The sequence below is a fragment of the Carassius auratus genome, chromosome 1 (genome assembly GCF_003368295.1).
Source record: "Carassius auratus strain Wakin chromosome 1, ASM336829v1, whole genome shotgun sequence".
NCBI classification, from domain to species: domain Eukaryota; kingdom Metazoa; phylum Chordata; class Actinopteri; order Cypriniformes; family Cyprinidae; genus Carassius; species Carassius auratus.
In genome coordinates this window covers 30,766,690-30,781,417 of record NC_039243.1, presented here as the reverse complement: position 1 = coordinate 30,781,417, position 14,728 = coordinate 30,766,690, and the positions used below count along the sequence as shown (strand labels likewise).

The window sequence follows — 14,728 nt, the reverse complement described above, 5'->3', positions numbered from 1 at the left end:
CTGCAGTATTGATATTATCATCCTGCAATAGTAGACAGTCTGTGGGCGCAGGACATATTCACATGGATAAGCAGTTTAATTGAGCTTCTTTGCCCTCAGAGCTCAAAGCTTTGCACTTTTTCATTTTAAATGCATGATGAATTCCACTGAACTCCCTCTTTTCGACCTTTCTCTTCCCCCCCACTTTTTCCAAGGTGGCAAAGGGGAAATATTTAAATAATTCCATACGAGCATTCTCCCACTCGTGGCTGGCTGAGCAGAGTTTGTTCAGTTCCATCTAAATGTAAATCTCAGGTTGTTCTGTGCTTTCCAGTGAAGGAAAAATCTTTCTAAGCCACCGCCCAGCCATCCTAACTCCAGAACATTCATTTCTCTTCCAACATGTTTCCTCGGTATTCACGTTCAGTGGAGATGATCCATTTTAGTTCATAACAGATGCACTTTCATGAAAGAGGTGGAAATGACTAGCTTTTTGTTTTTAGCATGAAGAGGAGAAGGAGAAAGGTTGGAGTGAAGATAAAGAAGTATTGGTTGATGTATGAGGATTGTGAGGGAGGTGAAAGCAGAGACTGGAGGAGGTGGAGATGATGTTGTATGGGTGGAATATTCAAGCTCTAAGTAGAAAACTGTTTTGTGATCGCAGTGATGGATGTGATTATGGATTCAGTGAGGTGGTGCTGAATGATGGTGTGCACACAGATACACATACAGATTTAAATTTCAAGCATGGTTGTGTTAAACAAATGCGGACTGAAACTATATCAGTGTCATGATATATTGGGATGTGCTGAATGTGTCTGTGTTGTGTGTAGTTTGGCAAATCTGTCGTTATTAGTATTATTTATATACTATTATAGTGTTTGTTACTATTTTGCATTAGCTCTTATTTTTATATATATATATATTTATTTAGTTTTAGTGGTATTATGTGCATTTGTCATTTTTGTCAACATTTCTAACTTTCATTTAAAGTTTTTTATATGCTGTATATATTTCAACTTTATTTTAGTAACTGTAAACCGTTTTTAATAGTTTAAGTTAACAATGGCAGCACTGGTATGAACAGAGTTCATCATAATACTCACCAAATGTAAGTTAAAAAAAAATGTGAGTAAATTTATTAGTAGTTACATCATAATAAAACATGGGGTAAAGTACGGCTGCACAAATAATAAAATTTCTAATCGCGATTACAATTATGGATGCCACAATTACGTAATCGTTCAAAGCGGCAATTAATCGTTCAAAGTCCACTTATGTTATTCTGTATGCTTAAGATATGTGTTATTTCTTTCTACGTGTTCTATTAAGGGGTTTTTCCATTGTTTTAGTTTTAGTATAACATTATTATACGATTCATATTTTATTTTAATGATTTTCTTTAAAAAATTTTTTTTTACAAAGATTATACAATATATATTATTTTAATATTTATAATAATTATAATATAACTTATTTTATAATTTAAAGAAGAAACCAATCCGATGTATATTTGACATTTGAGGCTTAATACCATAGAAAAGCACTAAAGGTTTTTCAGTTAGTGTTTTCAGCTTGTTTATTTTCATATAAAAATATTGCATGCAGTTGCATCCAACAATGGAATAAACATTATTCATTGTAAATTGTGATCATTTTATTAATAATCACAGTTACAATTTCAAGGGAATAATTGACAATTATGATTTTTGTCATAATCATGCAGCCCTATTGTAAAGGAAGAGTTTGCCAAAAAAATTAGGAAAAAAGAGAGCATTCTAATAAAAATGTGTAGAGTATGAATGTTTTTATAATTAAGTGAAACTGTAAAAATTATTGTGTGACCTTTTTATGATTTAAAAAAAAACATACAGTACAAGCCATTTAATTTGCCAGAAATGTATGTGATGGAACATATGTGGAATTTTTATCACATTAGATCACTATATAAATACATTAGGAGCAAAATCATTTTCAAAATATTTTAACATTTGGCAAACACTTCTATTCAGTGATGATATAATTATGCCTGGGCAAAGTGCTGCTTTGCAAAACATTGCAAAATGCAAACTGTATTATCACTAATATCTGATCTGCTAAATGTGAATATAAGGCATGAAGAAATTAAAAGTTCAGCCATGAAACTGTACTTGCATTCTAATTGGTTCATTCAACACAATGTTCCGACCCATTCAGATTCACATAATTATTACTGTTTGTACTGTGTATATATACAGGACATATTCAATGATTGCTATGTCTGCACGCTATGTATGTCCTCATGTTAACCCACCACCTCCCCAGCACCACCTGCCTACAGCAGCAGCAGCAACATAGCAGACCTAGTCTGCCAGCACCAAACCTCTGCACATTCTTTTTACATTAATAAAGATTATACAGTTTATCCTAAGAGAACTTAAGATATTTTAAAACTTAAACATCACAGCGTTCTGTAAAGATGCATTGAAATAATGTGCATTGTGAAAAGCGCTATAGAAGTAAATCGACTTGGATGCTAAATTTTTACTTGGGTGTGGTGAAAAACTAATTTCAGGGTTTGACTGTGTGTGATCTTTCAGGCTGTCTCTATGGGGCTATAGCACTGCAGCAGAAAATATTATGCCGTTATTACAGTTACTATCCAAGATACCCCTCTAATTAAAAGCTTCTCAATTTACTAGCCAGCTGAGAGAGGATATAAACAGGGCAGATGAGAGGATGAATGTGATGAACTAAGACTCGTTAACAGGGCTGCAAGTGGTGTCGTTTAAGACGACTGAGAAAAAGAGACACTGGAGAAAGAATTTCCCGTGTGATGTTTGTGGATAAGGTAGATGTGTGTGCGTGTGTGTGTGTGTGTGTGTTTGTGGCTGTTTTAGCTTCTTAAAAGCTTGTTTGCCCAGGAGTAGTAACCTATAAGACAAGTCTCTGTATTCTGTTAGAGACCCTGAGGGACACCATCTCTGTCTCTCACTGGGATTCCCTCCTTTAAAAACAGAATGTAGGTAGGACCCTTTGTCAGAAGTTTCATCAGAGTCTTGTTTCCTCTCTTCAGAGTCTTGTCCTCTGGGAAAGATTCACTCCTGTCAGGTTATCAAAGTGTGTCTTTAAATGGATGAGGGTTAGTGTTTGGTTTGGAACCCAGTTTGTTACGTAGCTCTAGCAGCTGTAGTGTTAAAGATCAATCAGGAATATAAAAAATAAATACATATATATATATATATATTTAGTTTTTTAGTTTTTTTTTTTTTTAGTTTTTTTTTATCAAACTGCCAATACTTTGGAGGTATTGATAATCATTCTGTACTAGAGATACACCGATCGACCCACAAGTGACCAGAATTAGCGATTTTCTGCATGATCAGCTCGGACCGGTGACCAGCTATTCAATCTGACGATTCAGAGCCGGTGTCATGAGATTTTCGTTTTCAGTTTACATTTGTTCATAATTTCATAACATTTTAAAATGTTTTAACATTTATAAACGTGGGAAATGACATCTGTTTTGTTATACAGCAAATCATTTCTACCTTTCCAGTAAAAGAGCACTTTATTTTCAGAGTTAAGTGAGAGACAATCTAACTTATTCCAGATTGGGGTAATTGTAATGCTTAATCATTTTTTTTATTATAATATATAATTAATACATAATATAATTGAATCGGACAAGAAAATTGCAATTGTTGCATCTATATGCTCTCATTCCACAAGAATGCATAAAACTGACAGTAAAGACATTAGTAATTATTACAAAAGTTTTATATTTAAAATACTTTTCCTCCAACGTTATATTTTATTTAAAATCCTGCAAAAAAATAAATAAAATAAAATACTATCATGGTTTACACAAACATATTAAGCAGCACAACTGTTTTTTAACATTGATATTAAAAAGAAATGTTTTGTGAGCAGCAAATCAGCATATTATAATGATTTCTGATGGAACACTAGAGACAAACATAATGATGCTGAAAATTCTGCTTTACATCACAGGGATATTTGCATATTTTAGTTATTTTACATTGTAAAAGTTTTTCACAGTGTTACTGTTTTTATTGTATTTCTGGCCTAAGCTTAGGAACTTTTGATCGGTGGTATATACAAGTATCTGAAAACATAATTAATCAATCTTTACTACTTCTTTTTTTGTTATCAACATTAAATACAGCCATGTATTAAGAATGTTTTATGTTCTTCAAGGATGAAGTTTTTTTGATTTGCCTTTTTTTTTTATTTTTTTTTATTGTATTTGCATTTTTATAAAGTGTATTTCAAAACCTCTTTTTAGTCTTTTCCGTGTCTGCAGCAGCTTTGCACATTTAGTTTATGAAAGTTTTTCCTATTCTTTAATGAATTTTTGCTCCAAGTTTCTGGACTTCAGTTTTTTAGGTCATACCACAGATGTTCAAATGGATTCAAGCCTGTTCTTTTGTAGTTTTTGCTGTGTGCTTTGGACCATTGTCCTGCTGGAACATTAGTATACGCCATAAACCTAGATCTTTGGCTGAAATGTGTTCTCATCAATAATGTCCTGTTGAAAGCAACACCAGAGTATTCTTGCTGGCTGGTCATGGTATTACCTACAGCATATGCACTGTAGAGCTATGTTTGGTTTGTGCCAAACAGACCTCAAATTAAACTTCATTAGTCTGAAATTTCTTCCAGAAGATTTCAGGGTTGTCACATGGATTCGAACAATATCCTGCACTGACGTAATGACAGTTTTCTTCTTGACACTCCCTTGCAGATGCCAGATCTGTGATGAGATTGGTAATGACTACATTGTTTTGTTCATTTCAGACAAATAACTCTGCACCCGTCAGTGTTGTGGGTGGTGTCTACGTCACTCACACGAACACCCTTCCTGTTAGGATGATTTAAAGCTTTTAGCTAATCTTCTCTGCAGCATAAATCAACATCTTGAAGTTGGCATGCAATTCATTGGTCTTTATGACAGCATGACTGATGTGATTTCGGTTTTTAGAGAAGCAATTAAACAGCCATGCATTTACAATAAACACAAAGTTGCCCTGAAGTGAGTTGAAGTGTATTCAATAACAATTTAGTATGCAGACAGAGATAAAAATACATAAAACCAAGTTTAAAATGTACATTTAGCGACATTAGCTTAACCATTCAAGTGAGATTGGGGCATAAGTTGGTTTTGCCCAGCCAGTGGCGGAAGGGAGGAGTGTTTGGGCAGTTATTTTGAGACATTGTTATTTTTGCAATTCCATTTAGTAGCATAACCAATCTATATATATATAAAAAAAGAGAAAATAATTGATATTTAAAATAAATAACAATCTTATTATTGATTGTGTCTATGCACTGTACACATTGTTTGTTTATTTATTTATTTTTAATAATGTAATATTATATATTTTTTTTCATGCAGAGTGTCGCATAGCTTGATACCATCACTATATTTGTTTTCATAACCTTTAATTTTGCAGATTGCATCCCTGGAATACCCTTCCAGAGATTATATTTTTTAATCCAATTATTTAAACCAATAAACAACTGAATAACCATTAGCTGTAGCCCTAATTAATACATTTCTTAAGACATCTGAATACTCTCCAGAAAGAGAATTCTTCATAATCTACATAAAAACATGTAAGCGATAAGGCTAAGAGGGAAATAGTGCTTTAGTATTCCCTCCTCTTAACATTCTACATTTTATAATGTGTATTTTGGTGATATTGGGTCATACATTTATACAGTTATTGTCTTTTCTTCATGCAGTTTTTAGCCGATATGGAGTCAAATCCACTGCTACGAGACAGTGTGGAGTGTCAGCGTCTGGTGATGGAGGCCATGAAGTATCATTTGTTGCCAGAGAGACGGCCGCTTCTCCAGAGCCCAAGGACACGTCCACGCAAGGCCACTGTCGGGGCACTTTTCGCTGTGGGTGGCATGGATGCCACAAAAGGTATTCTTTTCATATCCTTTTTTTGTTGTTTCTTAAGTTCTGTATGCCTTGGCTGCTGCTTCTTCTTCTTCTTTTTTTTTTACGTTATCTTCGTTGATAACCAGGTAACCTCCATTTCTCCCTTGTTCACTCTCTCCGTTTCTCCATTAGTGCAGTGGACTGCTGAGACATTACCATTTTCAGAGTCTTTTAAGTTAATGGTGCTTTCAACATTAAGTGTTTTACATTTGAGTAGATCAAAAATGAGAAAAAAAGTTTGTATTTAAATGAGCATTGTGTCCTCTTTGTGGTGAAAGGTCTTATTCTTCATTGTATCTGAGAAAGACTGTGATGTCCATTGGAACTTTATGGACTGAAACACTGCAATGTACATAATTATATAAAATAAAACTATATAAAAAAGTGAATTGGATTTTTCCTTCTGGAACTGAATGTTGCACTGGCCTGTACAGGGGCAGAACCAGGTTTTCAAGGGTTTTTTCGAAGTGGCTCTGTAGCTTCCCTACTGTAATCTTACTCATTCTATACAATTACTGTAGATTTTTAGAAGGTAAAACAAGCTGATTGTCTAGAAAAGAAGCATGGAGACTTCTGCTTTCACAGTTTGGTCCTTAGGGCTTTATACTTCCTGTTGTTCACTTCTTATTCTAGCCTGTTAACTAAGACATGAAATTCTCTTAAAAACAGGGTTGTTTTTTTGTCTTTTTTGCTTTCCCTGTACTGTGAATGAATGCCTAAACAACCTTGATTGTTCATTTTTATTTATTTATATATATCTTTTTACAGTGAATTTTTGTTATTAATTTATTTTTTATTTTTGCAGATTTTAACTTTTTTATTTTTGAGCATAAACCTCACAAAATGTACTTTGTAATTTTATATTTAATTTATAACAGCTATTTTTTTTCTTCAGATTTCTACTTCCTGTAACAGTCAAGGCTTTAAAGGCTTTTTTGTTCTCTGTATTGATATAAGGGGATGTTTGTGAAGTCTTGCACGTGTGTACAGTGCTAATAGTGTTGCATACAGAAGGACCAGACTGTACAGGTGTTTTTAAAACTGATTGTAATTGTTTTTAAAGGGGCCACTAGTATTGAGCAGTACTGTTTACGGAGGGACACGTGGCGGCAGGTGGCTGTCATGAGTGGAAGAAGGCTGCAGTTTGGCGTTGCGGTTCTTGACGACCGCCTCTATGTGGTCGGGGGACGAGATGGACTCAAGACCCTCAACACAGTAGAGTGTTATAACCCCCGCAGCAAGAGCTGGAGCGTCATGCCCCCCATGTCCACACACAGACACGGCCTGGGTGAGGAATAACATTTGCATTTAGTATCTTCATCTGACTTTTCATGATAATTCACAGTATTAATTGCTTGACACAATATTTGAAACCCTATGAAATCAGTTTTATTATTATTATCAACTGTATTATAGTTATTTTTACTTAATAATTACGTTCTACTGTACGATATTAATGTATTTCTGTCATAATTTCTTCAAGTTAAACCAAACTTTTGTTTTTACAAGTTATAGTGAAGATTTGGTATTTTATATAAATAAAAATGTATTCATTCACACAAAACAGAACATGCTTTTTGTGGTTTAATATTAATAGACACTTGTCTATTAATGAGACATTCCATGTTAGATATGTATATTCTATGTTTATGACTTGATTTTGCGCTTCTGTCAGTGTTTCTGAAATCAGAATCAGAAATCAAAAGGCCTACAAAATATTTTCAAGCATGTTACACTTGAAGAATCTTTAAGAGCCATATGAAGGTTTATGTGTGACTTCTCATCATTTGTGTGTGTGTTTGTAGGCGTTGCAGTGTTAGAAGGCCCCATGTATGCAGTGGGAGGTCATGACGGTTGGAGTTATCTCAGCACGGTGGAGCGCTGGGATCCTCAAGCTCGCCAGTGGAGCTTTGTTGCATCCATGGCAACACCCCGGAGCACTGTGGGAGTTGCAGTGTTAAACAGCAAGTAAGCACAGACAGCAAAAAAAGCGTGCTTCTAACTAAACAGACTGTCTGTTTAATCTATGATGTTCTCCTTTTCTGTCTCCTTTTTAAGGCTATATGCTGTGGGTGGCAGGGATGGAAGTTCATGTCTGAAATCAGTGGAGTGTTTCGATCCTCACACCAACAAATGGAGCAGCTGCGCTCCCATGTCTAAACGCAGAGGCGGTGTTGGTGTAGCGACGTGGAATGGCTTTCTGTATGCCATCGGTGGCCATGATGCCCCAGCGTCAAGCTTAGCCTCTCGACTGTCAGACTGCGTCGAAAGGTAAGAGGGACAAAATCTAAAGATCTGGAATGGGGTTAATGGGTCAACGTTTAGCTGTAAAAACTTCTTTCTACAGTTTTCTGCCAAAATAAAAGCAGTTTTTTCACATTATTATTATTATTATTAATCTTTTGGATTCGATTAACCCCGAAAAGAAATCAAATTACACTTTCAGTTTTGATCGTACAGACAAGAGCAATAAATCAATCGAATCTGTAAAGAGTCAACTTTTTTTAATATACAGACATAATAACAACAAAACTTTGTGCATTTATAAAATAAAGATAAACAAGGTTTGCTGTCTGCAGCCTTTGTCTGTGGTGATCTTCATTTACAAACTTGTCTTTAAAATGAACTGTAACTCCGTTAATACTGAACGAAGAGACATGAGAGATATATCTATAGAAAGTCGGACAGGTCTACTTTATCACATAATATTTTGCACTTGTTTAGTTTAAAGTAATCCATATGAAAACATAGTGATGTCCGTTTTTCACGTTTGCCTACATTATATCTAATGCGACCACGTCCATGCACTGAACACGCTATTGAGATTATATTATTTCACTGAAGCGCTCAGCTTGAATACGCCCGTACAACATAAAAAAACACTGCAAGACTGTTCTGCAAGTTATTTTATTTTATTGTTTGCTTCACGATGAGAGGAATAAGACTTAATTCACCCCAAAAACGACGTGATGAGGTTTACCTCAGGATTTGAGATTTGGATTTCCTCAGAAAAAAAGAATTAAGCACTTTATTCAGCAGAGATCATAAACATGAGTAAGTCTCTTATTTATTTATTTATATACTTGTACTAGTTTTCACATAACGTCTAAACATTTTACTAGTTAGACTTTTTCCAAACTATAATTCCTGACTAAGTGTATAATCAAGTGAAACATTATGAAGTTTCAATAACAATATACAATACTATACCATTCAAAAGCTTGATGTAAATAATATAAATGTGACAAATAAATATAATTGTAACAAATTTAACAAACAGTGCTGTTCTTTCAATTTATCCCCCCCAAAAAATAAAAAATATTCTGTTCTTTTCAACATTAATAATAATAATAATAATAATAATAATAAATGTAAAATTTTTTTTTTTTTTTTTAATTTTTTTTTTTAGAAAATCAGATTGTTAAAAGGATTTCTGAAGGATTGTGTGACTGGAGTAATGATGCAAAAAATTCAGCTTTTGAAAGTATTAGTTTTTACTAATAAACTGTTTAACTGCACTGACTATTACCAACAAAAAGTCTTAGAAAATTTAAATTAATATATTGTTTTCTGTAAGTGAGTAAACAAGATGATTTTCATATAATTTAGAAAGAAAAATTCTAAGAAACAAGCTCCAGTTTGTGTTTGATTGCCTTATTCAAGTGATTTAACATTTTTAGTTTTTCACTTACCACGCATAAAACATTTTTTCTCAGAAACACAATCATGTACATACATGCTGCTCATATATTATTATAGCCCAGTTTGTGCTGATTACAGTGAGATTAGACTTTAGCCATTTAGATGAAAAAAGCACAAATGTCAGGGCATGACAACTTCTCCAGGCCCCAAAAATACCCTTAGACCTGAGAGGGTTAATATTATATTATTTTTCTTCAGTGGCAAATGCCAGTATATGTTGCAAAAAATAGTCATATGCTATTGTTAGGTCTGAATGTGTTCACATCAAAGTGCTACAGATGAGTCCCTGAAGAGAAGCTGACTAATAAGTGCTCTACAAACTAGTAGTGCAGGTTAGTGAAGGATATGAGGTTTTTCCTCTAATTGTTTCATAGCTGAGAGTGATTCAGAGGAAGGACGGAGTCTGATAAAGTTTTCTGACATGCAGTGCCATGTGTTCTTTATAGAATTCTTCTGTTCTTTTGTCATTTATAAAACCACCCATTTTGGCACAGCTTTATTTTCACCAGCGTTTAGTGCATGAAAAAACAAAGATGTTGCATCTATGTAATCTATTCTGATCTCCTATTATTCATAATTGAACAATCCTAGTCTATTGCAAAGACCAGCTAAATGATTAGTATTTTCTGGACACAGTGCCATGTGTTCTTTATAGAATTCTTCTGTTCTTTTGTCATTTATAAAACCACCCATTTTGGCACAGCTTTATTTTCACCAGCGTTTAGTGCATGAAAAAACAAAGATGTTGCATCTATGTAATCTATTCTGATCTCCTATTATTCATAATTGAACAATCCTAGTCTATTGCAAAGACCAGCTAAATGATTAGTATTTTCTGGATTCTTATTACACAGCTGCTTGCAAACAAACTTGTGCATACCTTCATCACACCATCTGAGCTCCACATGACACTGCAGCTTGTGTTTGAATGAACAATTGTGAGATTCAATTTGAACAGACGCATTGTTAATGTCCCACTTGTTATCTAAGCATGATATTGTGAATTTTTTTTTCATTATCTTTCCTCTGAGAGCAGAAATGTACTCTACAGCATTTTTATTTTTTGAGCTGCTTCATGTTGTAAGTACATTTAGCTAGCATCACTCTACTGGGATGTTTTTTTTCTGGGTGGTTATTAGGCCTCAGAGTAAGTGTGATTTCCTCTTGGTCATGTCTTGGAAGGTATTTGTTTTTTTAGTGTGACTGACTCATGCTCATCATCTTCTCTCATCTGTCTGTCTCTCTGTCTCTGTCTGCATCTTTATTTAAAAGAGCTGTCTGTCTGCTGAATATTCCCTGCACCCAGACTGCTCTCAGTCTCTGCCTGTCAACATTTGTTTGGCATGTCCTTCATTTCTGACAGAACAGAGTCACACATGCACGTTTCCTTTTATGCTCATCAAGACTCCATTTGTAAAATATTATTACAACCTAAAATGTTATTTATTTCTGTGATGCAAACTGAATTTTTAGCATCATTAATCCAGTCTTCAGTGTCACATGCTTGTTCAGAAATTATTATTATATGTTGAAATGCTGATCAAGAAACATTTCCTATTTTTTTTATTTATTTTTTATCAGTGTTGAAAAAGTGCTTATTTATTTGTGGAAACTGATACATTTTTCCCCAGGGATTCTTTAGCAAGTTAAATAGAAGTTATTTTCAACTTTGGGTATTGTGGACCTTTACAAAATAAAGTCTTATATTATATTCAATAGAATTCTGTGGTGGAAATGACGTTGCTAGAAAGTACATTTGTAACATTTAGATAATAAAATTGCTGAGACTCATTTCAAAATTAGCATTTTATGTATCAAAAAATACAAATTATTAAAATGTTCAAATATTTAGCATAATATGAGAATGTTACAGACTGTTAGTAAATGACACACGGTAAATATGTTGATTTTGTTTTGTTTTCTAAACACATCACATTTTTGGTGCTTTGTTTTTAAGCACTTCTCCACCGCTGTTTTTTTCCATAAAGAAATGCAATTAACTTTTGATACAACATTACTGGGGCAAAATTGTAGTGTGGTGTAAATCTGGCACGCAACCTGGGTTTAGTCATACAATCCAATATCAAGATGTCTGTGCACCTATGAGTGAATTGGTCGAGTATTTAAATCTGTGATTTTATGAATAATATATGTATCTATTAATAATGACGGATTTCTTTGAAAGTCTAATATGGGTTTGTTGGCAAAAAAGCCAAGTTATATGACACATGAGGTGCAGAAATGTCTACAGAAATATAAATGTAGTCTATATAATTCAGCTGTTTTATCACTTCTTTCAGGTATGACCCAAAGACAGACGTGTGGACAGCAGTTGCTCCCATGAGCCTCAGCAGAGATGCTGTGGGGGTGTGTCTTCTGGGGGACCGTCTGTATGCGGTCGGTGGTTATGATGGTCAGGTGTATCTGAAAACCGTGGAAGCCTATGACCCCCAAACCAATGAGTGGACACAGGTAAACACCTTGGTCCCTAACATACACCCGGCACGCAAGGCGCAGCGCAAGTGTGTTTGCTGGTTTCAGTCCGGCACTGTTCGCATTTTCCCGTCCAGGGTCACGTAGTTTAATTAACAAATGCATTTGCGCCCATTTGTGGGCATGCTGGTCTTAAAAAAAGAGGTGTGTTCGGGCGCATTGCTGGTGCACTGCTATTTTAAGGAGCTGAAAATAGACTGAGCCATAGACCAACTTAAACCTGATCTAAAGTCTGAAGTCAATGGCGCAATATTTTTTTATTATTTAAAGAGCGCGTTGGTAGAAAATGTGCCTCTGGGCGGGTCCATAGTGCACATTGACTTCACACAGACATGCCAAATATTAAAAACAAAAGGATTACAGGTTAAAAGAATATTATGTGTAGGCTACATAAATATAAAAATGTAATGATGGATATTCATTGCGTGTATTAGAATTAGGCTACTTATTTGCAATGCAGCCTATTACTACTTATAATGATGAATGAAATTGCCGAATTAATTGAAAAATCATGCCAATACACACACACACATATATATTAACTGACTCATCGTGTGGAGCTTTGGTGGATTCCTGCTTGTCCCGTACATGATCTGTTCATGCACTTTAACTTTTCTTCGCATGAGAAGCGTTCAGCTTTTCCGCCAACAAAATTCAGCCATGTAAATAACGATCCGCCATGACGCGAGCGCATCTCGCTCTTAAAGTGAATGGGAGATGACACTCTGGTTTGTTTATTGAACGTTACGTCCATTACTTATTACCGTATTTTCCGGACTATAAGTCGCACTTCTTTTCATAGTTTGGCTGGTCCTGCGACTTATAGTCAGATGCGACTTATTTATCAAAATTAATTTGACATGAATCGAGTGAAATGAACCAAAAGAAAACATTACCATCTACAGCCGCGAGAGGGCGCTCTGTGCTACTCGGTGCTCCTGTAGTCTACACTGAAGACATAGAGCGCCCTCTCGCGGCTGGAGACGGTAATGTTTTCTCGGTAGCACTTTATTTTACAGTACGTGTACTAACATGTACTTATAGTGTACTTACAGTGTATTTATCTAAGGAAGTTCTAGTAATACAAGGTAACTACATGGGGTAGGGTTAGGTTTAGGGGTAGGTTCAGGGTTAGTACCTAGTTATTACATAGTTATTGTAATTACTATAATAAGTACATAGTATGTACATGAGGAACAGGACTGTAAAATAAAGTGCAACCGTTTTCTCTTGGTACTTGGTTCTAAATAAATGCGACTTATGGTCCTGTGCGACTTATATATGTTTTTTTCCTCATCATGACGTATTTTTGGACTGATGCGACTTATACTCAGGTGCGACTTATAGTCCGAAAAATACGGTAAGAGAATAGAGACAACCTATTCAAAAAATGTACCCCATCGCACAGACCGTTTTTCCGTCGTTAAAATTGCAAAAGTGCACCTGAGTGCACCTGCACCACGCGCTTTACACTTTGTGTTTGGATTCGTTAAAATAGGGCCCATAGAGTTAGTGTTTGTCCATCGACCTGACTTTCTAGTAATATCTGCACATTTATATTATTCATCTATCTGCTTCTCCGTTCGTTTCACAAGTAACAGCTCCGTGTTCTGTTACGGTGTGATTCTGCCACATTCCTCCTGGCACTGTTTGTTCATTATGTAAATCCAAGACCTCCATCATTGTGACAGAAGCACAGCTCTTCACTGCATCACAGCGTCTGTTATTACCTCTCGCTATAGCTACCGGCTGATTTCTCCTGGGCTTCATTTCTCGTTATGTTTTTAGGCGACGTTTTCTTCGCCCACATGCTGAGAGTTCATATTGTCTCGTTTGTAAGCCTTGGGATGTGTGTGGGTAATGATGTGTTTGTGTATGTGCGCGGGAGAGGGAGCATTAAGCAGTGTGTGTGTGTGTGTGTGTGTTGACGGAGAGAAATTGATTCATCATTGAGAACATCAATCCCATTAACGCATGATCGTTCTCTCTAATTGGGATTTGTGCTTTTGTTCTAGGTGGCGCCGTTATGTTTGGGTCGAGCCGGAGCTTGTGTGGTTGCAGTGAAGCTTTGAAATGCCTCCTGCTGTCAATCATCTCCATGGTGACTGTGGTACAGTACAAGCCTCCAGCCCAGTGCTCTTGTTGTAGTGTATCCAGACAGATCAGAAAATTACTTATTGACATACAGCTGAACACTCAGCTGTGGTCTTCCGTTATGCCTTCTAGTATGTTTTTATCTATTAAAAGCATTTCTTTTTTTTTTTATGGCTGTGCACATTAAGAGAGACTTCCTCATTTTCAGTCTCTGATGATCAGGGTTTATTTGATTTAATGTCCATCTATTAATTTGTTTATCTGTATATCCCTTCGTATTTCCACTCCACCAGAAGGCACGGTTGAAAAATATTTTTTTTGCTAGATAAAGTTTTACTTCCCATTTACTGGCACCACCATAAAAAAATATTATATGTATTTATTTAAAATGTAACTGTATAATATATACAATACTGTTTTAAAGCTTGGGGTCAGTAAGATTTTTATTTACTTAAATATTTGCATTCAACAAAGACTAGAAAAACATCTATCATGGTTTCCAAAAAA

General features: G+C 35.2%; 1 protein-coding gene across 2 annotated transcripts in view; it reads left to right on the top strand.

Moving 5' to 3' along the window:
* Positions 1-14,728, top strand: part of klhl5 (kelch-like family member 5) — a 49,165-nt gene extending 34,437 nt beyond the window's left edge. The window contains exons 6-11 of one of the 2 annotated variants that reach the window (XM_026269603.1): positions 5,728-5,914; positions 6,996-7,220; positions 7,738-7,900; positions 7,991-8,203; positions 11,935-12,106; positions 14,143-14,728. In XM_026269603.1, the coding sequence (XP_026125388.1) occupies positions 5,728-5,914; positions 6,996-7,220; positions 7,738-7,900; positions 7,991-8,203; positions 11,935-12,106; positions 14,143-14,199 (1,017 nt within the window). In that variant the 3' untranslated portion in view covers positions 14,200-14,728. The remainder of the gene's footprint in view (positions 1-5,727; positions 5,915-6,995; positions 7,221-7,737; positions 7,901-7,990; positions 8,204-11,934; positions 12,107-14,142) is intronic. The other variant, XM_026269612.1, reaches the window with a different exon arrangement.